This window comes from Alligator mississippiensis, chromosome 3 (genome assembly GCF_030867095.1).
Source record: "Alligator mississippiensis isolate rAllMis1 chromosome 3, rAllMis1, whole genome shotgun sequence".
In the NCBI taxonomy this organism is placed as follows: domain Eukaryota; kingdom Metazoa; phylum Chordata; order Crocodylia; family Alligatoridae; genus Alligator; species Alligator mississippiensis.
The window spans coordinates 233,814,168-233,841,996 of record NC_081826.1 but is presented as its reverse complement, the minus strand read 5'-3'; the positions used below and the strand labels follow the sequence as shown (position 1 = coordinate 233,841,996).

At 47.3% G+C, this 27,829-nt stretch overlaps 1 protein-coding gene and 1 long non-coding RNA gene across 3 annotated transcripts in view; one reads left to right on the top strand and one right to left on the bottom strand.

The window, feature by feature from the left end:
- Positions 1 to 7,392, bottom strand: part of LOC102562903 (uncharacterized) — a 61,235-nt gene extending 53,843 nt beyond the window's left edge. For both annotated transcript variants that reach the window (XM_059724960.1, XM_059724961.1), the window contains exons 1-2: positions 7,165 to 7,392; positions 4,743 to 4,922 (exon numbers count right to left, since the gene is read on the bottom strand). In XM_059724960.1, coding sequence (XP_059580943.1) covers positions 4,743 to 4,922; positions 7,165 to 7,189 — 205 coding nt within the window. In that variant the 5' untranslated portion in view covers positions 7,190 to 7,392. The remainder of the gene's footprint in view (positions 1 to 4,742; positions 4,923 to 7,164) is intronic.
- LOC132249577 (uncharacterized) lies at positions 7,296 to 16,292 on the top strand. The gene is made up of 4 exons (XR_009461078.1): positions 7,296 to 7,370; positions 14,568 to 14,646; positions 15,818 to 15,970; positions 16,178 to 16,292. It is a non-coding gene; the product is annotated as an uncharacterized LOC132249577 (long non-coding RNA).
- Positions 16,293 to 27,829: the final 11,537 nt, after the last annotated feature.

Here is a 27,829-nt window from a genome sequence, read left to right as displayed (position 1 = left end):
AGAGAAGGTTGAGAGGCGACCTTGTGGCTGCCTATAAGTTCATCACGGGGGCACAGAAGGGAATTGGAGAGTATTTATTCACCAAGGCACCCCTGGCTGTTACAAGAAATAATGGCCACAAGCTAGCAGAGAGCAGATTTAGATTGGACATTAGGAGGAACTTCTTCACAATTCGAGTGGCCAAGGTCTGGAACGGGCTCCCAAGGGAGGTGGTGCTCTCCCCTACCCTGGGGGTCTTCAAGAGGAGGTTAGATAGGCATCTAGCTGGGGTCATCTAGACCCAGCACTCTTTCCTACCTATGCAGGGGGTCGGACTCGATGATCTATTGAGGTTCCTTCCGACCCTAACATCTATGAATCTATAAGAACTGAGATGAGACCCACTTCCTACAGGCACACAAAACAGCTACCAAATGTGTAGTAAAAACATTGAGCACACCAACAATCTTCTCCAGGTGCAATTGTCTTTGGACTTCAGTTAATTGGGAAGGTTTTTTGATTTTTTTTTTATAGGCCGTTTAGGTATAAAACACCTTAGGACACCAGGCATCTTGTCTGCTGAACCCTTTAACAATATTATCCAGCATTTGCGTGAACGTATTTCACCAGAATTAATGTACAGAGAATGGTTTAACATTGCTTCCATATGATAACACTGCCACAGCATTATTTGCATGCTAGATTGTTCTCATAGAAAATGGTGGGCTGTTATATTTGTGAGCAAATTTAGAAAAAAATGTAGAACAGTCTCAGAAAATCACAATGAGAGCAAACAGCTGAAGTAATGCAACCAGACTGAAAAGAGAATAGCAGTGTTTGCTTTGTTTAGCATGGATCTGTTGCTAGACTTATGAGCATCTGCCTCTTGTTTCAGATTTTAAAATATGGAAATTAGCTTTTCTTCTTCACTTATTTTCAGCCCATTATTTACCAGATGTGTCTCTCTTTCTATAGCTTTGACAGATTGATTAACTGTGTTTACAAATGTAAATATGCCACATCTAATGTTTTCTCCCTTATTATGCAGAAAGTCGGAGAGGAACAAGGTTAACAGAATGGAAAGTACCAGATATAACAAGAGTTGTCATATTTAAAACGTGGTTTAGATTGCTGGCATTTCCTGATCTATAAATGAAGAAGAAATTAGGTCACATACCAAGCAACTGTGGTGTTTGTAGTACTGGAGGTATTTAGCATAGTGCAGTCCTTTGCCAGTAGTTGTGTAACATTGTTCAAACTGCAGCAGCACTAGACATTTCCCGAACTCAGGGTGAGTCATAAAATAGCAAACTTTGTGCCCCCTTCCCACGCCCTCATGTTGTTCTGATGATGTTTACTTGGAGGAACTGACCCCAGGAGAATACCTTAGCATAAGGGAGGTTTGGAGGAAATGTGAACTGTTGAAGTGTCTCTTTGCCAGTCCTCCTCCATAGCTCCTATTGGAGGGGACATGGCAGACATGTTTTGGGGGCAAAGGTGGGGGGAGGCTTTGCCGTAGTATGCTGCACTTCTTGGCTGCTGCGGTAGCAGTAAGTAGGATGCTGCAGCTAAATATAGATTGGCGTTGTCTCAAGTCTGCATATGCCAAGAGATGTGCTAAGCACATAAAGAGATACAATGATTGCTTAAAACCACCTTTACTCCACCAGACCTATTCCTGCATCGAGCATAGCTCCAGAGTTAGTGCAACCCTAGTCCAGTGATCCTCAGCCATGGTGCCTTGGTGCCCTAGGATGCCATGACAGCCTTTGAAGGGTGCCATTTGGAGAGAGGCAGTAAGCAAGATAAGTGTAGGTTCCACTTAGGAGATAAGTTGCTCCTACTCCTTCCCAGCCCCTCTTCAGGCAGATAAGCACTATAATAAATAAATTAGTTTTTTTAAATGGGGTGCCATTGAATGCACAAAAAGTTATGGAGGGGTGCCTTGAATCTAAAATGTTTGAGAACCACTGTTGTAGTCTGAAGCACACAAACTAAAGCTATGGAATGCTACAACTCTTGACACAATGGTCCAATCATTCACAGTGTTCATGGACAACGATCAAGATAGGCTATAGGAACTGCAAGGCAATATGCCAGACACTAGCAACACCAACTCCAGCTGCTTTAGTTTTATCCACATGTTGTCTGTGAAACTGGAAGGTGTACAATCTATCTAAAAACAGTGGTTCAAATTTAGAACTGTATATACAGTCAAGCAATTATTATTTGAATCAATAAAAGGTCTAAGAGCAAGATTCGTAGGGCTACATCTGCTTGAAGAATGTTGTGGTTCTGTTTGCTCAGGTGATTTTTAATCTTCGTGTCTCTGAAATGAGTTTTGATCTGGCTTTAGTTGGTAGTGATTGCGAACTGTTGCCATCAGGTGACGTTGTGGTTTTTTATGTAAAATGAATTAGTTCTCTCATTCCTATTCTTAGTGGACATTAAAGATTTTCTGACCCTTTTATTTCTAAAAGTGATACCTTTAATACAGCGGAAAATGTAAAGGGTCTAAATATAAACTACTTATGTTTTATTGTACTATGTCAATAAACTGAAGGCATAGACCTCACAGCTGTCAATCTTTAAAGAGTCCACTCAGTAAGCATGCAAGCAAACAAGCCACACAACCCTCCTTCCAAACAGCCCCTCCCCCCCACAAAAAACCCCCAAACCGATAGAAAATATTTTTGTTGGGAATGGAACCATGCTTCTGTGTAAATGCATTTTTACATTTCTTAGACAAGATAAAAAAAAAACAACCATTTATCTAGAAAGACTTTGTTAAATTCACTAAACTGGGAAACAAGGAGGCAAAGCCAATGTTGTGTGAGAAGTAGAACATATGTTGTTTCCTAGATAGTACAGTTCCTGCATGGAAAACTCATCTGCTTGAAGTGTAAATTCATTAAGCTGTTCATCTTGAAAATTCTGCCCCATGAGACTGAGCCATTGAATTTGGCATATGCTGAGGCATGTGGAAAGGTGACAGATTCCTTAATGAGACAGTTACTGGAAAAAGCTGTTTCAGTAGCAGAGGGCACAATCCAGGTAGCAAGGCTGGATGAATGTGTATCAGGATAATGATGGGGAAGTATCTATAGCACAAAGAGAATCCTATATTACACATTTAGGAGCATGTTACACCATCCTTTTCCATGCTCAGCATGCTTCTGTGAGAAGTCCCATCAATAATAATAATAACATTACTTGAAGAGAATGATTTAACTCAGGGCTGTTCAATCGGCATATAGCCCACAAGCGGTTAAGTTGCCAGGGTCCTGCTCAGCTGCCACTCCCACTATTTCTCCAGCCTCTTCCTCCTCCAGATGCTGTTTCCTTCCCCTGCCCCAGTGCAGTGAGGGAGCAAAAGGGGAGTCTGGGGCTGCATGGGAACATGAAGCAGCAGTGTGGGGCCTGGGGTGTGCCTATGCAGGTGCACAGTGTAGTGGCAGGCAGGGAAGCCACTGAGACATGCAGTGCAGAGGTGGGGGCTGCACATGGCCTGGGGGCTGTGGTTCGGCCTGGGGACGCCCATGCAGCTTGCGGCTTTTGCAGCCTGCAGTGCATGTGGCTCCTGACTTCTTGGAAGTTGGACAATCCTTATTTAACTCAATGGGAGTAAAGCAGAATCTGGGCCTTATTAGCAAACGTGTTCTTTGTTTTGCAATCTGGAGGAGGACAGAGGGAAGGAGAAATCATAGTTCAGTTGGATAATACAGGATCATAAGTTACGGGGAATGGAGAAGTAATATTTCTGATTTTTATGATATGATTTTGTTTGTACCAACAGACAGCAATCCTAGAGAAAACAGAACTAGACATAAGTCTCAGGCCATGTGTAGATGAAACAAGGGGCATGTTTGCACGACACTTTAAAGTGGGCTAAATGCTTTTGCACTGCTTTAATGGTGTTGGTGCTTGCATGCACTGGCAGCGTATTGAGCATTAATTCCAGCTGCTGTAGCACATTCAGCGTCATATGTGCCTTAAATGACTTTGGAGCGCAGCAAACTAAAACACCTCTGAGGAGTTTTAGTTTTCTGCCCTATCAGCCATGGAGCAAAGCACCAGGCACCGTGAGGCTCAGGGGCCCTGCAGGAAGCCCTGCAGGCAGCCTGGCAGCAGCCTGAGAAGGCAGGCTCTGCACAAGAGAGGAAAAAAAAAAAGCAGCATGCTTGATCTTTTTTTCTTGTCCCATGGAGCCTGCCTGCCTGCCTGAGCTTTGTGGAGGCCCAGTGCTTCCTTCTGCGGCTGTGGTGCTGCCCAGGACCGCCTGAGCCGGGTGCCTGTGGGCAGGTGCTGCCTGGGGGAGGCGCCAGCCCCACTCTTCGCCCCCTGCAGCCCAGGGACCGCTCTGCCCACCAGCAGCTCGCCCTCCCCTCCCTGCTGCTGGAGAGGCAGGTAAGTCGGGTGTGTGCACGACACAGGGGTTAGTTGGCCCTAAATTGAAGCAGTGTTTTTAAAATCCCACTGCTTCAGTTCAAGGCCCCCATTTCGTCTACACACGCTGTCAGAATCAGGAACAATATTTACCTCCCTGGGTGCTACAACCCTATCTAAAATGAATATGAGGTATTAAGTTAAAGCTTAATAAATCAATGCACATATCTACTTTAGCTGCAAGCAATATAAGCTGCCTCTATATCTAACACAGAGGCTCTGCAACTAAAGATGAATCTCCTGGGCTGATAAATCTGAGAGAGTTGTCAGTCACATAAACGAGTTGGCATATTTTTGTAAAAACAATGTGTACTCACCTGATCCCTCGGTGATCGTACTGTTGATAGAGCTCCCTCCAGTGGAACCACACTTTTTGCTGTCTTTGAACATTTTCCGTCTCCTGGCCCATTGGTCTATTCCTTCTTCCTGAGAGCTGTCACTGGTTCTTGCATCTCTTAAGGGGATTTGTATGCTCGTATTCCCTTCTAATTTGAAATCTAAATTGAGACCATATTTTATTTGTGAGCAAAATATGTAAGATATAACACAGATCTTTTAGAAATGTTTTGACAATTATACTTTTTTGAACTGTTTTTCACATAAGAGACTCAAAGTTTACATGAAAAAATGTACATGTGTAATTACCATGCACATGGACATTAAACAAGTGATTGTCCACACAGGTGGCTAGTTTAGCATGTAACTAGCTAGCTATTTTCACATCTGCCCAGTTTTCATGAACAAGTATGTTAATTGCATGTGCAAATGTTCTTTCATAATTGTATGCATGTGTGTGGGGGAGGTAAAGCCTCTCTTATTTAAAAGTTGGGTTTAAAAGTATAGCAAGTGGTTAAATAGATGCAACCCAAAGCAAAATACTCCCCAATTAGCTTATTCCACCGCAAACTATTAACAGTAACATAGTACCGATTTGTTTCATTTCTGTTTTAACCATTAAAAAACCTTAAAATAAGAGAATGGAGATTAGATTGACTTCTGTAAATGCAAGGGGCAGGTCTTTATTCAGTTACAGTTGTGAGGGAAGAGATGTTTGAGTAAGGAGGACAAACAGGCTTCACTAGAAGGACATTGGCATTTTAGCTAGACCTCTACCAGAGATGACCTGAATGAGTGCCTCTCATTGGTGTGGTTTTTTTCAATAGCTTCCTTAGCTCCACCAGCTTTGTGATCTGATCCAGGTCTCTGTCCTTGGCTCCTGCCACCCTACAATTCTGCTGCTGAGAGTTACAAATTATGGCCATGTTTTCAGTGTCACTGTATGTCTGAAAATGATGGTTTACCAGGGCACTTTATACCTTTACATTGACTCTTTAATTTGATTTATCCATCTGTCCAACAAAATCTTGAAAGCAGATTTTGATATTAAGGCACCTTTTTATTCCTCTGTGATTTGTATTTTTATGTTATCTGGGATGCTCTCACTCAATACATTTATTAGAGCTGTTGTTTCACATCAGCATTTTCAATGGAAATTAAGTTATTCGAAGCTGGACATTGAATTGAATTATTTTGCTTGAGTTTTGTTTTTTTAACTGAATCAAGATGCTACGTTGGGGAGAGGTTCAATATTAAATTGCATCTGCCTGAGCCATCATAGTACCCCACAGCAATTGTAGTTCATGTGCCTCCTGTTCCTTCTCTCTTCTATAAGCTAGGATTCATGGAAAGACTGAAGGTGAAGACACACAGCACATTTACTGTGAAGCAATTTAGTCTCGATTTTACTATGTAGTAAGTTTACTCTGTTGTAGAAAACAGACAGATGATTTACTCTTCTGAGCTAGGCGCAGTAGGCTCTATTACAGTGCCTTGCCTCTAGGTGGTGGGGGAGCCAGAAATACCTGGTTTGCATTTAGCAAATGGCTTCCCTTGGATGATTGACCAGGGAAGTAGACCTGTCACTTACTCCATAGTAAGTTACCATGGGGTAAATTAACCATTCTTTTCACAAACTTTACTCCCCACAAAAAAGCCTTACCTTTTAGCAAGGGTCAAGTCTGTGTCCACTACACTTTTACTATTGAGTAAAGTCAATTTCCTCTCTAGTAATCATGTCATATGTTCAAACCCAATGTCCTCTGTGATAAACATGAATCATCGTAATACAATGATGTACTCACATAGCTCAACTGAACAGGACATTGCAAGGTATCCTATAAAATAGAATCCAGACAGGGAGCCTGCTCCTTTTGGAAAATGATGGCATAAGGCCCCAGAACTACAACTTCTATGATATACTATGAGACCCTTCAATTAAAATTCAACTGATTTCAAAACATTTTATTCACTTAAAAAATCAATTTGAGTCAATTTGGCTGAAACTAAACAAGAGGCAGGGGTTCTTTGTGATATATTTTATTGGATCAACTGGGAAAGAAGTTTGACAGGCTTTCAGGTATAAACACCCTTCTGGTCTCTTCTGGCTTCTTTGTGCTTGGAAGCTTTTCAGATTTCTCTTCCAACTAACTATACAGTTGGTCCAGCAAAAGTTATCACAAAATAAGTCACCTTCTGTATATTTCCTGGATTGCCACAGCTACAATCTGAAACTAAATACTTTCTTTTGATTTTCTTGGCAGCTTTTTCTTTCTTTCTTGTGATATCTCCTCCAATCCATTCAGTATCTCCTTCTCATGTATGTAAATGGTGCATGTGCACTTGTAATGGGTTTTCCCTCTCTCCCTCCCCAAAACCAAAGAACATTCACATCTTGCTCACCATTCAAGTGGAGGATAGGAAGCATCAAACTTAGCCACAAGTTTTCCCGCCTCCCATTAGAGTACTAATCAACAGTTATATTTACTGTAGTCAGAGAAAGACATTATCAGAAGCATTCAACTGCACCAGCTCTTAAAAAGGTCTTTCTTTCTTTCTTTCAAGATGGCCGCCGACAGCTGAAGCCCTTCTAAGCTCCTCCAGCTCAGGTGCTTTCAGCTCGTTGCCTCGCACTCCCTGCCCCCCTTTTCCTGTCCCCCCCCCAAAAAACCCCTTGCCTCTCCCCACCCTGTCCCTGGGGACCCCCTCCCTGCCCCTTCCCCCCACTTTCTGAGCCTTTTTCCCCTGGGCTCTGGCAGCCTCGTTTGCCTCTGCCCCTCCCCCACCCCCGCCTGAGTTGTCCCTTTGATTTCTGCTGCCTCCCTCCCCCAGGGCCCCTGCCCTTGGTCCCTGCCATCTGCCCCTGCCTTGGGGCTTGCCCTGAGCCCCTGCAGGGTTGCTCTGCCCCCCCTCAGGCCGATTTTGGGGCGTTTTTCAACCCCCTCCCAGTCCCAGTCCCCGGGTCAGCCTGAGGCTGTTTTTTTTTTTTTGCTGCGCTTCGCAGTTTAACCCTGTCCTGGCGAGGAATGGCGGCTCCTATGCCTGGCAGCTGGCATGAGGATGTCTCTCAGGACCTCCCACTGTCTCATGGCCTGAGGGTTCATGCCCCTCTCCATGTGGGGCTCGAGGCTTGCGTGGAGGCTCTGGCCGCCCTCCTGGGATGGCGTACCATCCGCTACGCGGGGCGCGTGAACACGGTCCCGATGATCTATTTGAGCAAGCCCGCCCTGGTTGACAGGGTGTGTGCGGAGGGCCTGGACATTGCGGGCATCCACTACCCTGTCACGCCCCTAGAGACTCAGGCAGTGAGGGTGGTGATTTCCAACGTCCCACCGCACGTTTCCAATCGGGAGCTGGCCAGGGGACTCGAGGCCTATGGGGTTCCTGCGAGTCCTTTTCGCCGCCTGCCGATGGGAAACAAGAACCCTCAGGGGAAGCACGTCCTGTCCTTTCGGAGGCAGGTCTTCATGCTCCTCAAGGAGGGCCCCCAGTCGCTGCCTCGCTCCCTGAGCCTCACGCTCGAGGGGCGGCGGTTTATTATCTATCTGTCTGTGGGAGAGACCATGTGCTTCAAGTGCGGGGGCTCCTCCCACCTGGCCGCGCAGTGCCCTCAGGGCAAGGCGGCCGGACCATCGCCGCCTGCGGCAGCGCCGAAAGACGGCGCGTCGACCTCTGGGGCATGCGGCAGGCCCAGGGAGGCTGGGAGCTCTTCCTCCCGACCTCCTTCCCCCCACATTCCATCTCAGGGGACCGGGGTCTCCAGTGGGAAGCCATCGTCCAGCCGAGGGGCTGGTGCTACTACCATGGCCCCACCGCCCCCTCCCCCGTCTGTGGCGCCCCCTGCCCTCGGTGCGGCAGCCCCACCAGGTGGAGAGGCGGACGCCTCCCCTTGCCCCCTGCCTGCCCCGGCCGAAGTGGCTGGGGTGGCCGGGGACTGCGGTGCTGGAGCCTCATCGGATGATGGGGCTCGGGCATCCTCCCTACCACCCGAAAAAGAGAGGGAGATGAGGGGGGCCTCTCAGGACACCCCATCCCTGACAGACCCCTCCTCGGCCAGTGCCGAGGACCCCCCCACTACAGAGCCGGACCCCGTTCCGGCCGCCACACCACCCGCCCCGTCGGATGTAGCCACCGACGAGGCAGACTTAGCGGGTGGGGGGGAGGGGCCTTCAGGGGTCCCCCTCCCCTCGCCTGTCCCCCAGCCTCCGGAGTCAGGCGGCAGCAGGGATAGTGGCGAATGTCTCTCTTCCGGTGGCCTGGCCCCGGGGGTGGCGGGAGAGCCCGCTGCCCCTTTGGTCACGCCCCAGCCTACCGGAGCAGATGGGGACGTTAGCGAGATGGAGATCCAGCTCTCGGAGTCTCGCAAGAGACGTCGTGAGCGGGATGGCCCCTCCCCCCCCAAGAAGACAGGGAATGTCCTCACGGAGCCGGTCCTCGACTCGGACGACGAGAGGCGGCTGATGTGCCTGGACATCGAGGGGGTCGACGCTGCAGTTGCGGGCGAGCTCCCGCCGGGGGTGCGGCCTCGCCGCTCTTCCGTGGGCAACATCCACCCCAAGCTGGCGGAGCCCCCCTGGGTCTCTCCTGACTATGGGGGACTCCTGTCCTTGCTGAAGCTAACCAAGGGGCAGAAAAATGTAGCGGGGCACATCACCCAGTGGTGTGCGGACCCCAAAGTGTTTGTCAAGGCTGCCAGGGCGGCAGTCAAGCTCATGAAGCAAGATCGGGGCACACGTCAGATGGCCTACCGTCTGGACAAGCTTGCCCAGAGGGTGAGAGTGGAGTGGGGCCTGGGCGGGTCCCTCGACTAGAGTAGGGCACGGTAGGCCTTCCCTGACCTGTCTGTATTGCCTTGCTCTGCTCTTGGGTGCTCGCTCTTCCACCCGCACTCTGCTTTGCTCCTCCTCTCCCACACCCACCCCCATGGCAGCCACAACCATTGGCACCTTCAACGTCAACGGCTGTCGAGACGCGGTGAAGCGCGAGGCCGTCCTGGAGCTCCTGCGGCAGAAGAGGCTGGCCATCGCCTTCCTACAAGAGACCCACTCTGACAGGTTCAACCAGGCGGCCTGGCGGGCTGCCTGGCGAGGACAGGTGTTCCTGAGCCACGGCACCAACCTCCGCGCGGGGGTCGCGACACTCTTATCGCCGCAGCTGCAGCTTGACGCGGCGGTGCCGCGGGAGGTCGTCCCCGGCCGCCTGCTGACCGTCCGCGTCACCCTCGCGCAACACCGTCTGCTGCTCGTCAACATCTACGCGCCCTCCGATGGCCAGGAGAGGGTCGCTTTCTTTGAGAGCTTGGCTGCCCTCCTGCGCGACGCTAGCGAGGATGATGACCTGCTCCTCCTCGGGGGCGATTTCAATTGCACCACTGCCCTGCGCCTCGACCGCACAGGGCCTGAGCCCCACCTGCCCTCCGCTCGCAAGCTGCAAGCTGCCCTGGAGGGGGCAGACCTCGTGGACGTCTGGCGAGCCCTGCATCCCGATGCGCGCCAGTACACCTGGGCCAAGACGAGTGCCGGCGGTCTCACCATGGCTCGCCTCGACCGCCTTTATATCACCAGGCACCACCTGCCACTCCTGCGCAGCAGCCGCATCGCTCCCTCGGGTCTATCAGATCATGGCCTGGCCTTCAGCGAACTGAGCCTGCCGGGGAGAGCCTGTGCACGGGCACCGTATTGGTGTTTGAACATTAGTCTGCTCCAGGACTCTTATTTCCGGGACTGCTTTGCCCACTTTTGGCGGAGGTGGGAGGCTGCGAGACCGAGCCACTCCTCCTGGAAGCTGTGGTGGGACGTGGGCAAGGTCCAGACCCGAGCCTTCTGCCAGCAGTACACCCAGCTGGCCGCGAACGAGACGCGCCGCCGTATCCGGGAGTTGGAGGAGGACGTGGCGGAGCTCGAGGCTGCTCTGCTGGCCGCCGGCAGCGACGCGGCACTGAGCGAGAGCCTCCGGCTCCGCAGGAAATGCCTGCGCGACTTGGCGGAGAGCGCGGCCCGCGGCGCGAGGATCCGCGCCCGCTGCCAGGAGCTGGTGGAAACCGACGCCCCGACCCGCTTCTTTTTCGACCTGGAGCGGCGGCGGGCAGCGAGCAAAGTCTTGGACCATGTCAAGACTCCTGAGGGCCGGGTCATTACAGAGCCGGGCGAAGTCCGCGAACGTGCCGTCGCCTTCTATCGCGACCTGTTCGCGGCCGAGCCGTCGTGCCCCGAGGCCACGCGGGAACTCCACGAGGGCCTACCGCGTCTCGATGCCCTGGAGGCCGGCGAGCTGGAGCGGGACTTGTCCCTGGAAGAGCTGGCGGCCGCCACGGCCGGCCTCGCCTCCGGCAAAGCCCCGGGCCTCGACGGGCTGCCTGCCGAGTTCTACAAGACCTTCTGGCCTCTCCTCGGCCCCAGCCTCCTGCGCGTTTTCCAGGAGAGCCTCGCCGACAAGGTCTTGCCGATCAGCTGCCGCCGAGCGGTGCTGACCCTGCTGCCCAAGAAGGGAGACCTGGGCTACATGAAGAACTGGCGGCCGGTCTCCCTGCTGTGCGCGGACTACAAGATTCTGGCCAAAGCGCTGGCCACCCGCCTCCGCGCGGTCATGGCCTCTCTCACCGGGCCCGAGCAGAGCTACTGCGTGCCGGGCAGGACCATACAAGACAACCTGTTCCTGCTGCGGGACCTGCTCACGGCCAGCGAGCTCTTTGGCCTCGACGTCGGCCTCCTCTCTCTCGACCAGGAGAAGGCCTTTGACCGCGTGGGCCACGCCTACCTCTTCCGCACGCTGGAGGCCTTTGGCTTTGGGCCCCTCTTCACCGGGGCCCTCCGGGTCTTGTACCGGGACATTTCCAGCCTGCTCAAGGTGAACGGGGTGCTTTGCGCTCCGTTCCCCGCGCGCAGGGGCATTCGCCAGGGCTGTCCGCTGTCGGGCATGCTCTACGCCCTGGCCATCGAGCCGCTGTTACACGCGCTGCGCCGCCGCCTGAGTGGGGTGGCCCTGCCATCGGCCACGGGCCCGTCCGCTGGCCCTCGTCTCCGGCTGTCGGCCTACGCGGACGACGTCACCGTCTTCCTCGCCACCCGGGAAGACGTGCGGGCTCTGGCAGATTGCCAGCGGGCCTACGAGCGCGCCTCCTCCGCCCGCGTCAACTGGGGCAAGAGTGACACTCTGCTGCTTGGCGCATGGACTGGCAGGCCTCCGCCGGACTTGCCGGGGGGCCTCGCCTGGCGCCGCGAGGGCCTCAAGGTCTTGGGCGTGTTCCTGGGGCCGACGACCTTCATGGCGCGCAACTGGGACGGCCTCGAGGAGGGAGTGGAGGCCCGCCTGCAGCGGTGGCGCTGGCGCCTGCCCAGCCTTTCCTACCGGGGGCGCGTCCTCGTCATCAATAACCTGGCGGCGGCCACCCTGTGGCACCGCTGCGCGGTGCTGGACCCTCCGCCGGAGCTACTGGAGCGACTGCAGCGGCTCCTGGTCGATTTCCTGTGGGACGGACGCCACTGGCTCCCACGAGCTGCCCTCTACCTGCCCACCGGCGAGGGGGGCCAGGGCCTGATCGATCTGGCCAGCAGGGTGGCCGCCTATCGGCTGCAGGCCCTCCAGCGGCTCCTGTACACCGAAGGCCACCTCCCGTGGCGACAGCTGGCGTGCCGATTCCTGCGGCGAGTGGGGGGCCTCGGCTTTGACCGGGAGCTGTTTCAACTGGACCTCACCTTCCTGAACGGGGCGGTCCTTCCCCCGTTCTACCGCAGCGTGGTGCGGGCCTGGCGGGCGGCCTTCCATCTCTGTCCCCAGGCCAGGCACCTGCGGTTCCCGCAGCTCCTTCGAGAGCCCTTGGTCCACAACCCGGCCCTGCACCGTGTCGTGCCGAGCCTGGCCTCCGCCAGCCTCACGGCAGCTCTCGTCGAGGCGCGCTCCACCCGCCTGGAGCACCTCCTGGACCCCGCTCGGTCGGACTGGCTGTCACCCGAGGCCCTGGCTGCCCGGCTGGCGATGCGCTCCGTCCGCACCGCGGGGCGGCTTCTGCGGGCCGTTAGGGCCGCGCTCCCGACGGAGGCATCGACCGCCCTGGAAGCCCATCTCCAGACTCGCCGGCCCCTCCCCGCCGCAGACGCCGCAGAAGACGCCTTCCCACCGCTACCCGTCATCCCAGCGGTACCCGGCGAGCTGGCCGAGCGGCCCAACACGCTGCTCAGGCTCCCGGTGCCCCCCAGCAGCAATACGGGCTGCCCTTTTGGCACCCTGCCCCGCAAGGGCCTCTACATGTGGGTGGTGCGCACCCGGCACGCCCAGGTGCTGGCCGGCCGCCCGGACACCGCGTGGCGGCGGCGCCTGGCGCGGCCCGGGACCCCGGCGTGGCGCACGCTGTATAAGGCGCCCATCGCCAAGAAGACCGGCGACCTGCAGTGGCGGCTCGTGCACGGCATCCTGGCCACCGGCACCTTTGTGCGTCACTTGGAGCCAGCGGCCTCGGCGGCCTGCCCCTTCTGCCCGGGGGTGCTGGACGAGGACATTTTCCACGCCTTCCTCGACTGCCCCCGGCTGCAGCCTCTCTTTGCCGCCCTGGGCGCACTGCTTCGGGTACTGGGCCGAGACCTCTCCGAAGACGCTTACGTCCACTCCTTTCCATACCGGGCGGCCGAGCGGGCCACGGTCAGCCTGGCCAACTTCCTGCTGGGCCAGGCCAAGATGGCCACCCTGAAGAGCCGGCGAAACCAGCTCAGCGGCACCGGGATGGTCGACGCCCTGCAGCTCTTCCGCCTGCTGGTGCGGGCCCGCCTCTCGCTCGAGTTTGAGCACGCTGTCCTCCGGCGGACGGTGCCCGCCTTTGAGGAGCGCTGGGCCCTCGAGGGGGTGCTGTGCCGGGTCGAGGCGGGACGCCTGATCCTCGCTCTGTGATGCCACCGGCTGCTCAAGCCGCAGAGACGCGTCAAGCGGGCCGAGGCCCTGGACTTCTGCTCGTGCGGGTCGACCCCGGAGGCCTCCATGGGTGTCCCTGCTGGCAGAACTGTAAATACTGTAAATAGTCCTTATGTTCGTTGTGTTGGTTGGTGTTTTTTTGTTTTGTCTAGTGTGTACGGGCAGGCCGTGCAGGCCACGAGCCCAGGCCTTGTCCATGAGGCCCAGAGCTTCGGGCATCCTTGTACATGCTTTTGACTGGCTCCGAGTCATCACCCTCCGGGGAATAAAGGTCTCTTAAAAGTCTTTCTTTCTTTCTTTCTTTCTTTCTTTCTTTCTTTCTTTCTTTCTTTCTTTCTTTCTTTCTTTCTTTCTTTCTTTCTTTTTGGTAGCAAACTGGAACTCTCCTATAGAAAATTTTGGATTTGCAGAGACACATTTTTCTTCTGGGCTTAGATAGGGTCACACATATAATACTTCATTGGAATTTATTAGCACACTAGATGATGGGATGTATTCTTTACCCTGAATCTTTAAACAACAATTTTTTTTTAAACTTTCAAGGCCACTATTAGGAGGAAGGAAACTAGAAGGAAACTATTAGTGGGATTTTTATACATATAGCCTATTTTTTTCCTTCCTCTGCTCTCTGTTCTCTATATCTGTTCAGAATGTTTTCTTTGTCACAATAACCATATGTGTTACTTTCAAATATCTTTCTACTGCTGGGCACAGCAAGCTAATTGCTGCCCCCTGTGTCTTCAGCTTTGGAATTGCTTTTGGCCAGCTGCCTAGGGTGGGATATTGCCACCTCTTTAAACCAATTTAGGGTCCAATCCTGCTATCTGCCACCCTTCATCGCATCAATTAGTTAAAAAACACTAACATTGAAATTAATCTAAACACATCATTTTATTCCATTACAGTGGGATCAAAGCTTTTGAACAAAAAATCAGCATTCGATGACAGGCCAAAAGGGGATATGGTTATGTGTGACTGGAAAAGGTAAGTCTGGCAAGGTGCTTTTCAAATATATATGTGAATGCATCCCAACCCATACCTCAGGCCAGTTTGAAAGAGGGAGAAACAAAGGGAAGAAGCAAGAAACAACTCCATCTTGCCATTTAAGGTACTTGCTGCACCCCTGTGCAGTGCTAGGCTGTTCTTAGTAGCATAACTAAAGCAGGGGGACTGGTTCACTAGCTTTGGTGCTGACTTAGGGGGTTGCAAAATAGCAGCTGCTGCTGTTGCAGTGCTCCTGGCCACTGCACTGCCCCTACCCAGAGGGCAAAACTGGCCAATTATACCTCTAAGATAGGAGCACTGAGAGTTTCTTCAGCCTGCTCCATAAAAAAGATGGCTTGCAAAATCCAGGGAGAATAATAAATACTCCTGAACTTACAAAGCACATTGTATGAACAAGATGAGCATTTCCTCACCCCCTACTTGTTCAGGATCTTTCAGACCCTGTTTCCTCCCAGGGCTAAGCTGATCTCAGCAAAAGAGGGGAAAACTTCCTGATCCTCTGAAGGTAACTGAAGCTGACTTCTTTTAATATCATTCCTGTGTAAAGACTCTAGGTGACTGCTTCTCTGCTTTTCATGTTGCAGGGTTTATGTGGCTTATCAAAAGCTTTTATTTTTGTATGTTATAAATCAGGGCAGTCCAGCTTCTAAGGACCAGCTATCCTGCAGGCTGCTTGCTGCCCAGCCCCCATGTGTATGGGTGCCCTGGACTCAACCTCAGCTCCACAGCCGGCTGCGGGCTCTCCTGGTATGGTGGGCTGCACTGCCCTGTCCCACCCTCTGGAGCAAGGGCAGGAAGTGGAAGCTAGAGAAGGGAAAGGGAGACTGGAGACTCTGGCTGCTGCAGCAGCTGGAGGGATGGGAAGAGCAGCAGCTTGGTAGGAAGGAGCCCAGAATCTGCGAATTAATTGCTTGTGGACTGCATGTGGTCTGTAGGCTGTCAGTTGGACAGCCCTCTTAGATGTATGGAGTTTCTCTTCCCACTGCTTAGCAGCACGAAGAAAATAAGATAACCCGGAACTTGAAAAACAAGCCATTTGCAGGTAGACTAGGCCAAAAGGAAAAGGTAAGAGGAATTAAAAAAAAAAACAACGGAGATTTTTATATTTCATAATGTCACAATTAATCTGATTTTTTCCTAAACTTTCTAGGAACATCCTACATGAAGATGTGACATGTTCTTTTGCAAGGGGAGCTTGTTTCCCCTGGGAAACAGGATCATCTGCTTCAGATTGGAAGCCGGCCTCAGGTTTAACTATGGAATGGCTACTGCTTCTTAATACACCATGACACAACTTAAACAGGTAGTTATATACATATGTAATTGGCCGTACATGTAAAAGAACTCATTTTAGTAACATTTTAAATATGTGTAGTTGTGATTTTCTCCAATAAATAACCACGTAAAGGTGTGCAGTTCAATGCCTTGACATAACAGGGCTCCTTCTAGAACTTTAAGGAAAGTCTATTTTACATGGCCTAATTTTCTCTGGGCGTTTTTATTCCCACAGGATTTGCTGGTGCATGCTTACATGTGCAAAAATAAGCCGTTTTGAATTCGATTGTGGGTTTATCCTTGTTGAAGCAAATATATCTGCATGTATAAATAAAGAGGACAAGTGAACACTTGGCACCAAATATCCTTGCTTTGGAGTTTATAAAATACAGACTAAGCCATTTTTAATGTAAGTGGGCATTTGGTTTTTGCTGCTGTTAAAAATATTATTAGCACAACTTTTATTGACATTGTTGCCTTGCATGTTGACACTAAAATATGTTCTTCAGAAATGTATACTTATATTTTAATATGGCATCTGCTTAATTGTACTGACATCACTTTGCTTTATTCCGATCCTTCCTATGATCCTTTATAGACTTATATTCATGACTTTGTGGTGAAAACTACCCCTATTAAGTTGAATAGTGTCATCACAAAATATAGTGGGTATTGTACATTTTCAACAATTATTTAAACCAGAGGTGTCATCTGCAAGGCTGGATGAGTAGCATGGGACCAGTCCTTGGGTTAAACTGGACCCACAGACAAGCCCTGCATTCCAGATCCTGAGTATATGCTATGTGTGCTTGTGTTTGAGTGGTAGTAGAAAGCCACTGCATTCAGTTGTGAGGCCCTGGAGCCCATGCCACGTGCTGCACAGGTGCTTCAGGACTGTGTTGCATGCAGCAGCTGCTCTGTGATTTGAGGCAGAGTGAATGCTGTGTGCAGCCTGTGAGGCCATCCGGTGCACCCTACATACTGCCTGTGAGTTGCTCTGAAAACCTTGGGCAGCACCAGGGGCCAGATGATACAGCTCTGTGGGTTGAATCTGTCTTGAGGACCATATCTTGGATACCCCTGGTTTAAATGCATCTTGGAAATTTCTAATTTAATCTTTTTTTTTTTTTTTTTTAAAATAAATGTCAAAATATCTCCACTGTGATCTAAATGCTGAGAATATATATTGCTTTAAATGTAATGCATTTAAACCAATAAGTATTTAGATAGACTAATGCAATTTCTTTTTTTAGCTTTGAAACCCCTTAATATTCTCGATGACAAGCAAACCAACAAACAAAAACAAAACTTCTTCCACTTCTTATGCCACTGTAATAAGAACCAATTCTATACCCTTAGGGTAAAATCCTGGCTATATTAAAATCAGTGTAAAAGTCTCATTCACTTCAGTGGCATTGACAGCAGTTCTGCAAGCACTAAAAGTCTTTTGTGTGTAGGGCTGATTTAGAGCCACTACAAGCATATAGCTGTCTTAATGAAAACTGGAGAATGTGGATGATAGTATATAAGTAATGAGTTATGGGATGAAATTGCACAAAAATGTAAGCTGAATCTCTTAAAGATGATTATATATTACATTTTACTGTATATTACAATACATGATCCCACATTGCTGTCAGGAACAGAGAGTGGATGAACTCAGTTGTTTAAATTTCTATTATTAAAAAAATAAAATTACTCAGAAGTAGGGTGATGTTATGTGCATCATAACAAGGAAGCTAAATGAAGATTTCAGAAAGGATGTAGCATTTCATTTAAAAACCCACCCATTCAGTGCTCAGTTTTCTCAGCTACTTTGAGAGAGGAGAAAAGGAGCTCAGGTGATCTGATTATGATCTCACAATGTGCTGAAGGCTTAGCCTGGATTAGAATCAGGATGTACCTGGCTTTTTGTCTTTTCTAAGTTCACTTGACTGTCTGGGTTCCTTAAACGTGCTTACATGGTTTCTAAATACAGTACAAGGCCCTGACAACATATCTTGTGACAACTAATTTAATCCTGCTCCTGCATCTGCTTTACTCACTAGTATCAGTAGCTTATTGTTAGGATGCATCAAAATTCATATAGCAGATCTAACTGATTCTACTGAGAAAACTCTGAGAGACTGCAGTGATGAGCACAGCATAATAAAAGAGCTAACCATGCCAGTATCACCTTTATATGTTAATAATCCACCTCCGTTTGTCAAGCTATAATTTCCCAAAACACTAAGGTCTAACTCACTCCCAAATAGGAAGCATGTCAGAGTAATAACAACACAATTCTGGAACACATACCTGTCTTACTAATCTCTGTTTTGGGTGACATTGGTGTGTCTGAATGCTGGCAGCAATCCACCTTTGTTTCACTTTTATTCTCGGTGTCATCAGAGCTGGATTTAGCTAACTGCTGTATCTGACATGCTACAAGCTCCTGTCTTAAGCTATCAGATAATTGGCTTTTTATCTCTTGTTCATCGCAAAGGTTTTCTTTTGTTTCTTCGACAAATGCATCCTCAGTGAAAACCTGGTTATCTTTGAGGTATGCTGGAGATGTGGACATTGTAGCAGCTTGTGTGCAATCATCATAGAAATTAGTTTCATCAGGAGCAGTCCTGGGTGAAACTTGGACCTCTGAAAAACTATGTACTTCATTAGGTATAGCTGAAGCCTGAACATCCAGCAGTAGTGGTGACATAAATGAATTTTCTTGTATGCTGCAGGGCAGTTTAGGCTCCTTTTTTGTTTCAAAGCCAAAGGATTCAGGTATCACCTTATTGTCACTTTGAATGATGAGCCTTTGTTCTAGCTCTCCAGTTATTACAGTCACCACTGATGCTTTCCTTTTCCTTATTGTCACTTCAGGCTCTGGAGTAGTCAGCTGAACATTTGGACCCAGCTGTAGTGTTGATAGTTGGTTTTGCACACAGTCTGTAGCAATTTTATTAGCAATGCTTTTGTCACTGATATGGCCACTTGAAGGGCTTCTAGAAGGCAAAGGGATTTGAATCATCAGGGCTTTGCTCTCTAATTCTTTATGCTCTTGTGCATCAATATGATGATTGCTTTCTAGTGTCTCTTCATCTAAACCACTTTCAGTAAACTCAGTGTGTTCTTCACACACAACTAAATTTCTCAGAGGCTCCAAGTACTGATGTAACTGTTTCTCACCTAGACCTCCAATGGAATGAATAGTCTCTACGAATGTGTCTTGGATTTCTTTGCAGTCCTCCATGTAGTCTTCAAAGTGATTCAGTAAACAAGTATTATTTACGCTTCCCTCAGGCTCAGATGGGTAAATGGTCATATCATGATCATATGAGGTGAAGGAATATTGATAGGATGACTTAAGACCACCCAGGCTGTTGAATGACGATGCAAAACTAGAACACTTAGAAAGTTCAGTATAGCTGGTTTGAGGGAGGGTGTTCTTGCTGTAAACATCAATTGCTTTGGCTTGCTTGGGCAGTACTTTCCACGACAAAGATGGCAGTGAATAAAAGCCTGAGTCCCTCCTGTGATGACCTGGTGAGAACCCATCAATGGTGATATCTGGGAAGGACTTTCTTCTAGTTGCTTTGGGCTCCAGGTATGATGATAAGATAGTATTTTGCCCAACAATGAAACTGTTGTACATTACTTGCCCTGTCTCACTGTTCTTATTGATAAGTTCCTTACCAAAATCTGTTTCAATTGAAGCATCATTATCTTGAGGACAATCCCTGTTATAACTTAATTCTGACAAAATGATCCTGTCTTTTGGGAAGATTTCATTGGTGTTGTCTTTGATCCCTGTTGCTGTCTGTTTACAGACATGATTTCCTTCCTCCCAAACTGTTAAGGCTGCAGAGAAAGCATCAGGTTCCTTTCTGTCAGTGACTGGGAACAGAGATACAATCTCTGTAATGGAATCTGAGTGCATGTCTTCACAGTCAGCAAACTCTTTAGGTGGAGGAAGTAGCACGTACCAATCAGGGCATGGATAGCTTTTAAAAGCCTCTTCCTTTTCATGAAAGCTAAAATACGACTCACAATCTGTATTACAAGGTACTTCTGTTACAGAATGGTCTGTGTCACTGCAATATGTATTGCCAGATGTCCTGTTGCAGGGTTGAATACATGCCTGTATGTGCTCACCTGGTTCAATGTTAATCATTAGATTCTGCTTTCTTTTGGTGTATTTCACTTTAATGTCCTTTCCTTCAATATTCACTTTCAGTAAGGGTTTTTTGTTGCTGGCAATTTGCATTTTCTGTTTGGACAATTTGGTATGTTTACAGCTGTTATCTACTGAATGGTCACTTGATGGACTCTGGTGCCTGTGGCTTTTAGAATGGTGGCTTTTCTGATATCGCCTGTCATGATAGCACTTGCTGGTCTTTGGATATTTCTTTTTTTCAATTACTAGGTTTGTTCCAGTATGAAATAAAGAGAGTTTCTTAATTTCTACTTTCACATTAAAAGAACCACATGTCACTTCTGTAGTAATTATTCCATTAGCCGAACTAAAGGACTCTACAGAGGCTGCCTTGCCCCGCAGGGTAACTTTTCCTGTTGACGAGGCGTCTAATTCATCAAAGGTAACCACTGTTAAGACCTCATCCTGCTGATGAGTGAAGGCTGGTGGAGGGCAGCTCTTTTCCTTCACTTGTTCTTTTTCACTGTCAGATGTATCATCATGTTCCTTATCTTCACGTACATCTGTGTTTCTGCGTGGACAAAAGTGACTTTTCCTTTTTTCTTTAAACCTCACCATGTCTGGCAGCTCCCAGAGGTTAGCTTCAACCAGGTACCCATCTGCTTTATTTTTAAGACATTTCGCATTTTTCTTGAATTTCCAACCAGGTGGCAAGTGTTCATCTAAATCAGGGAAAAGAAAGAAAGGCTGTTGTAATGGTCTAGGCAAGTAGCATCCTGAAACATATCATTATAAAATGTAACAACAACCACTATGATGTTTTTTGGGGTCATTGTCACCAATGAGCTTTACTTTATATAATATTACACTATATAATTAATAATGGTTTTCACTACATCTACTATCTGTTAGTTCCTTTTAATCTAAATGTAAAGTATTTGGTTTGTAATAGCTAAATAAACAGCATGTCTCTTACTAAGAATCAACCTACTTGCATGAAATAGACCTTAATGCTACAGTTTTTCTCTCAAAAATACTCACACATGGCATTTACACAGTATACCTGTACTTTGTGTAAACTGTGTATTTAGAAAGACCTACGCTGTCTTTATCTACTCATTAGGTGTTTACTCCTTTGTGCAGCACATACTGGAGCAATCAATATCCTAGTGCATAGCTGCAATGTTAGGTAAATTACATGGGACTTGTACTTATAATCCCTTTACAGATGAGCAAAGGAATTAATTACTTTAACTAAGACCACAAAGCAAGTCAGTGGCTAAAGACCCAGGAGGCATGACCCACTCCTGTCTCTTGTTCTAACCATGAGACAGTACTATTTTCCAGTGGGATTTGCCTTGTACAAGATTTCCTGTGTAAATGACATGAAAATCTATTTTGCTTGAGCTCTTTTAGAATAGGGCACATATATCAGAGGATAACAGTTCACAGTAATGTCTACTTAACCAGGATTAGTTCAAGCTATTATACTTTAGCATTGTTCAGAGATATTTTTATTCTCTCTTTGGCACTTACTGCGATTTCCACATATATTAAATCTGAAATAAATCTGAGAGAGTTAAACAACCACAAATCTGGAAACACATGCCCAGAAATAGGTCTGATGGCAACCCAACAACAACAAAAGATATTGCCTCTATTTCTTATGATTTAATATGGATATCTTAGTATAACTCGATTAACTCAAGCAAGGAATAGCTTAAGGACACTAAGATTGATCCGTGTCTTTAGTTTTGTATACCTGATATCATTGTGAGCATCAATTTTTCCAGAAAATCTCTGGAAAACTATCAGCTGACTTGCTTACCCTATAAATTCAAGCTAATTGTTTTGTTGAACTTACATTCTCTGCCACCTGAGCTTTTTCTGGTTTTGCAGCTCTTCCTTCTTTTCTTGCTCACTTCTGCGTTCGGAGGACATCGAGACTCTACTCTTCTATGTAGGGGAAAAACATTTAATGATAAAAAAAAATCCCTATACAATAGACATGTTGCTTTCTGTCCAATTTGGCTTCTTTCCTTGTAATCCCTGTGACTAGAGCAAGGACCTTGGCCAAGCCATAACTATTTTTGCTTGTTTTTTCCGTCATTTTGGCCAAATCCTAAATTCTACTTAAGCATTGATTTGAAATCAATGGCAGTTAGGTAGCCAAATACCTTTGAGGATTTGGACTTTATTGCTTGATTCAATAAGTCAATGGAAGTGTTGGATCCTTGTCTTAATTGCTAGCCTTTCCCTACCTCTCATTTCTACTGGTACTGGGTTTTAAATACGAGTGTTGTGTGTATGTTAACTACTCAGTTTAACTTGGTCTAACATGTGAAGTGTTTTTGATCAGCTATTTTAGTAGCTTTTTATTTATATATTTATTTATTTATATATTTATTTTTGCATTTGACAGTGTTAAAAAGTAATCCCTGGGTAGGAGAATGAAGAGATGAAAATGAAACAAAGCAAAAGTTTAGTTGTGCTTTTACACAACTCCAACCAGTGGGCAATTGCAATTAATTGGAAACACCTTGAAAAATGAATGCAAAAACAAACTCTGTGCTTCTCACCCATTTGTACCCTGAATTATTTGCAGCTGAGTAAAATCTTAAAGTTATTTTGGTCTGGGTGGAGCATAGCACTGATCTTAAGCAGCTGGGCTGTGGGGTGGGCAAAAGGATGGGGTTGGTGTAGGATGCTCATGGCCTACACCATGCAGAGGCTCTTGTAGCTTGATAGCAGCAGCAGCTTTTGCTGCGTTTCATTAGGCAGGACCCTTGTCAGACAAGGGGAAAAACATCAGATCCTTACAGGGAAGATCATTTGGCCCCAGGTTGCCCAGATCCATCTTTGCCAGGCTGACAGCTTACATGTTTTCATCCTGCATGCTTCCATTCTGTGCAGGAGCACAGATTCCTAGTTCTCTACCAAATCTTTATCTGTTCCACATCCATTCAATAATATCACACCTCCTGGCCTCATCATTACAGTAAAAGTGTAGAGTCTAGAAATAGTTTTTCACAGCTTTGGTTATAGAAAGTAGTTCCCCGATACTATTTAATAGGCCTGTGTGAATAGGGAAGTATTCAATTTGGATTCAGCCAGTTGAGAGGACAGTGATTCGATTTGGTGATTGGAATCATGGTCCCCACTTGATTCGGCTGAATCAGAATCAGAGATTTGGCGCTGATTCAGCGCTGTTTTGGCATTTCAGATTGGCTGGGGAGAGGCAGGCACAGCCAGGAGGCTGCAGATTCCGTGAGTGCTGAGTCAGCTGTTTCCCCCTTTTCAGCTTTTTTTCACTGTATCCCTTTCTTACTCCCTCGTTATATTTTTCTTCCATTGTTCTGGTCTCTACTTGATTTTGTTGGATCCACCTCTTAGATTTGTTGACTCTGATGAAAATTAGGGATCTCATCACCTGCACAATCCTCAGTCACATAAGCAGTCCCACTGACTTCAGCAAGGATCACTTAAATGAACCAGGACTGCAAAATAAGACCTTTAATTAGGATTTATTTGTGTACACTGCTGTGCACTGTCTGTGAGAAGCTTGAGTGATCACAACACCAATTAGGCAAACAGGAGGTTGAAGGCACTCAGCTGTTTACTGGATTGAGCCCAAGATGTACAGACTTAGTATACTACATGATAATGCAAGCGGCAGTGTTGTAGCTGTGGCTGGCTTAAATTAAATATCTTGTAGTTTTAAAACCTTCATCAACAGTCTTGACTGAAAGATTACCGCCTACCATAAAGCTAAATAGCTGTTCCAAGCATATACTTGTCTCCTTTGTGAACGGCATTCAAGTTCTCGTATACTGGAGGGACAATGCATTGAATGTATTTCTTTAAAAACATGCAGGGAGGCAACATTACAATGATTGCCCAGCTGGGACCACCAGATTAAAATGTGGAGAAAAAAGGATTGTGTAATGAAATGTAACATCATTTAACAAAGAACAGTTAAAAGAATGTTTGCTTCTTTCTCCTAAGGTAACAAGCTATTGTTTATTTTGGGAGAAAAGTTGTTATTTTAAACTTTTTTTTGGTAATAATTCTCTTAGGTTTTAGATAGGGACATGCTATAAACATGCTAATACATAGTTATGGCCCACTGCTTAGATTCCTGTTAAATCTGATAGCTAAAATTGTCACATCTTGGAAACATCTAGTCTCTTCTCCTGGCTACCCAAAAAGATGTTTTCAGATACCTCTCTCCTCTCCTTTCCCTTTCTCTTTTGCTCCATTAACATTCCCTCCCTCTGCTTTTGAAACTTTGAATTTAAATGGTTTCTTACTGTCAAATGCAATATCCTACTCCTTACCTTTACCGACCTACATAATCTTATCTCTGTTCTTATTCCCATCTATTACTTTCTTTCCTTACTATTCTCTTCTTCTCTAAATTGACTTTGATTCTTTTATCATGTTGCCAGCTGTGTTTGCCACCATCTCTTACTGCTTGATTCCCAAGAATTCCCTGTCTTCTACAAAATCAACCTTAAAATCTAATATTGCTTTAGAATCTTTCCTCTGTTAGTTGCCTTGCCAACAATTAGTTGCATTGTGTTTTATCTTGCCTATATTTTATTGTAATCTTTGGGGCAGGGATCAGACCTTAACCTGTCTTGTTAAGTGCCACATGCATTGATTGTACCTTGGTAATAGTGATAATCTCACAACCAGCTCTAAGTCAGAGTCCAGTCATTCTCTACAGTTCCATACACTCAGGAGACTCTCATTCTTGGATACCTTTCATCCTTTCTCCTGTGTCATTTTCTGTATTCTACCCCATATTCTAGAGGCACTCCAAAACCTCTTCAAGTCATTTCTATTGCCTCACCCAAGTAAGTTATAATCTTTAAATACCTATGTTTGAACAATTGTCTAGAAAAAATGCACACATGGCAAAGAGAGGAAGCCATGTGTACCACTAAGATGTGTGTACCTATACTATGTTTTCTAATCCTTGCCTTTGTTACTGGCACACTACTTGTATATTCTTACAGATCTAAATTTGTCATTCATCTTTGAAGTTCTCAGGAAACAAACCTCTCTTTTTTAAAAAAAGTCTCCTTCCCCTCCCCTCCTGAAATGGCTAGAAAGCTGACTTACAGATACAAAAATCATGTTAACGTGAATAGGTGCTTTGTGTATCTGGAAGATTTATGACATGGTTTCTAATGGTCAAGATGAGTTTAGGAGAATGCCAGGTTCATTGTCATTATTAAAAAACAGTCTCGGTATTATACTTCTTGTTAAATCAATACAGAAGGAAGACACACACACACTGACACACACATGCATAAGAAGCAAGGATTTGAAAAAATGGTGTAGGAACACACATCACAGTGGTACATTTTGTTTCCTCTCTTTGCCATGTGTACATTTAACATAGAAAATGTATGTGTGTGCACATGTGTGTGGGGGGGAGCCCCCCTGCCAGCCCAGGCCCCATGTTCCTGCTGTTCCTCTCTGGGCCCTGTTGACACTGGCCCCGGGACACTGGTGTAGGCCCCATGCTTCTGCCCAGTTGTTGCTGCACTCCCATGCATCTGCTTGCTGCCACTCTCCCCTCCTGCAGCTGCTTTCACCACTTCCCTGCCTGCCCGCTGGCTGCTCCTGCACCATATGGCTCCTGGTTGCATGGCTGTACTTCACAAACACATGTAAGCGAGGACAAACATATTTCTTGAAATCAAATTAATGAATGTTGCAGTAGATGTTTGATTTTTTAGGAATATAATTTGGTATTTTTCTGGTTCCAAGATGGCAAAACCCCTTGCTGAAAGTACTTCTGGGGGCAAGGGGAGGACCTCCTGGTGGCAAAGGTCAGGAGTTAGAGGTCGGGACTTCTAGTCACAAGATAGCAACCAGAGGGTGGGGCACCTGTCAAGGGGTGGGGCTACCCATGCAGGCCTCGACAGCTTGCCAAAACTCAGTAAGTGGTCATCAGCTCAAAATAATTGCCCACCCCTAGATTAACCTATTTCATGGGTGGCATACCAGGAACCCCCAGTTGTAACTTTGTGTGTCCCACATGGATCACTGACTAGGAGGCTGTCCTACTAAATGGGTCACAGACCAGAATGCATCATGGCTTCTTGAGTAGAACTACTAATCCTATTGGTAAAGGGTCTCCTGGCTTCTTTTAAATCTGGGTTATTTGATTCAGGTGGTCACTTGGAAAAATACTGCTGTTGATATAAACTCCAAAATATGTTACTTTTGTAGTCTGGCATGTGGTAACTGTTTATATATAATTTTCTCCTATCAAAAAGTACAAAATGTGAATCCTAAATCCTGATTATTGAGGTGGGTAGGGAGGTAAGCCCAGAATGGGAGGGGCTGGATTCTTGCCTTTCAGTCCTCCAGCCCCTGCTGGCCTGAATGTGTCATTGCTCCAAGCAGTTAGAGACACCACTAACACTGATCAACATTTGTGCATCTTACAATGTAAGGTGTAACAAGGCCCTAACAGTTAGCTGGGGTGATGCTCAGCATTGCCATGCCTACATCCCCTTATGGATCTCAACATAAATTGCAATATAGCGGAGTTGTTGGGCCAGATTCAGATTGATTCCATGGATGCCTAAACTTCAGAGTGAGCCAGACTGGCCCTGGTCCAAGAGCACAAAAATCAGTAGACAGCAGGTAGTGCCTCTGTTGTAGAATATGGCTATAGTGATACAAGTTATAACTTAAGAGATATGCTCCCTAATGGGACACTGAGGAAGTTTGGAAGTAGGAAATGGTCCCTCAATTATGGAGCAGCTAGTTAGTTGGAGAGAGACCTAGGGTCTGCAAAGGTTGCCTATTGCACCACAATAAAGTTCACTGATTAGTTCTTGTTGAGAACATGTTCACTATTCAACCCAGTGATCACTATATGGTGTCAGAGGTGGTGAATGAGAAAGAATCTGAATAATTTGCATTTCCAAACTGAAAAAGAAGTTGGAAACTGGGGGGGAAGTGGACCAATACAGTCCTGTGGAAGGATAAGGGCCACTGCAAATGATCTCTGTGCATAGTTAATTTAAGTAAATGGATGAACCTGATGATCACTATAATGGCTTCCCTTTTGTGTGGAGACTTGGACTTCTAGGCATGCTCAGAAGTGATACATCTTGGTCACATAAGCAGATTGGTACTGGAGAGGTGTTGGTGGGGCCCAATCTATTAGCTATACTCTGAGACTAAGTACAGACAGTCATAAAGCCCAAAGCAGAATCAATTCAATCTTGGCAGTTCTTCTCAGCTGCATAGATTGAACTGGTAAGGAACTGAACTGACATTCAGTTTTCAGTTTGGAAAAGCAGACAGAAGTCTGGACTGACTCAGACCAGAAGGCAGAGGGTGCTGAAGCATTTCTCCCAGTCTGCAGGCCAAGCTGAGGCTAGCTGACCACATACCCCAACCCCTTGCTTTCTCCCCTTGCAGAGAGGGGAAGTAGCCCCAGTCCAGGTGTCAAGCTGGGGTCTGTCTCCCTCCCCTGCTGGCCTGAATTGGGCCCACTGCCCCCAGCACCCCAGATCCCTGCTCATTCCCCACCACCCCTCCACCCCATGATTACTTGTGGCTGCAGGGAGGGAGGTATGCTCCAGTGCCCTCTGCCTTCTGGCCTGGGTTGATGCAGGCTTCTGTTCCTTTTCCAAACTGAAAACTGAATGTCAGTTCAGCTCCTTATCGGTTCAATCTACAGAGCTTAGAGCAGGGGTGGGCAAAATGCAGCCCGGG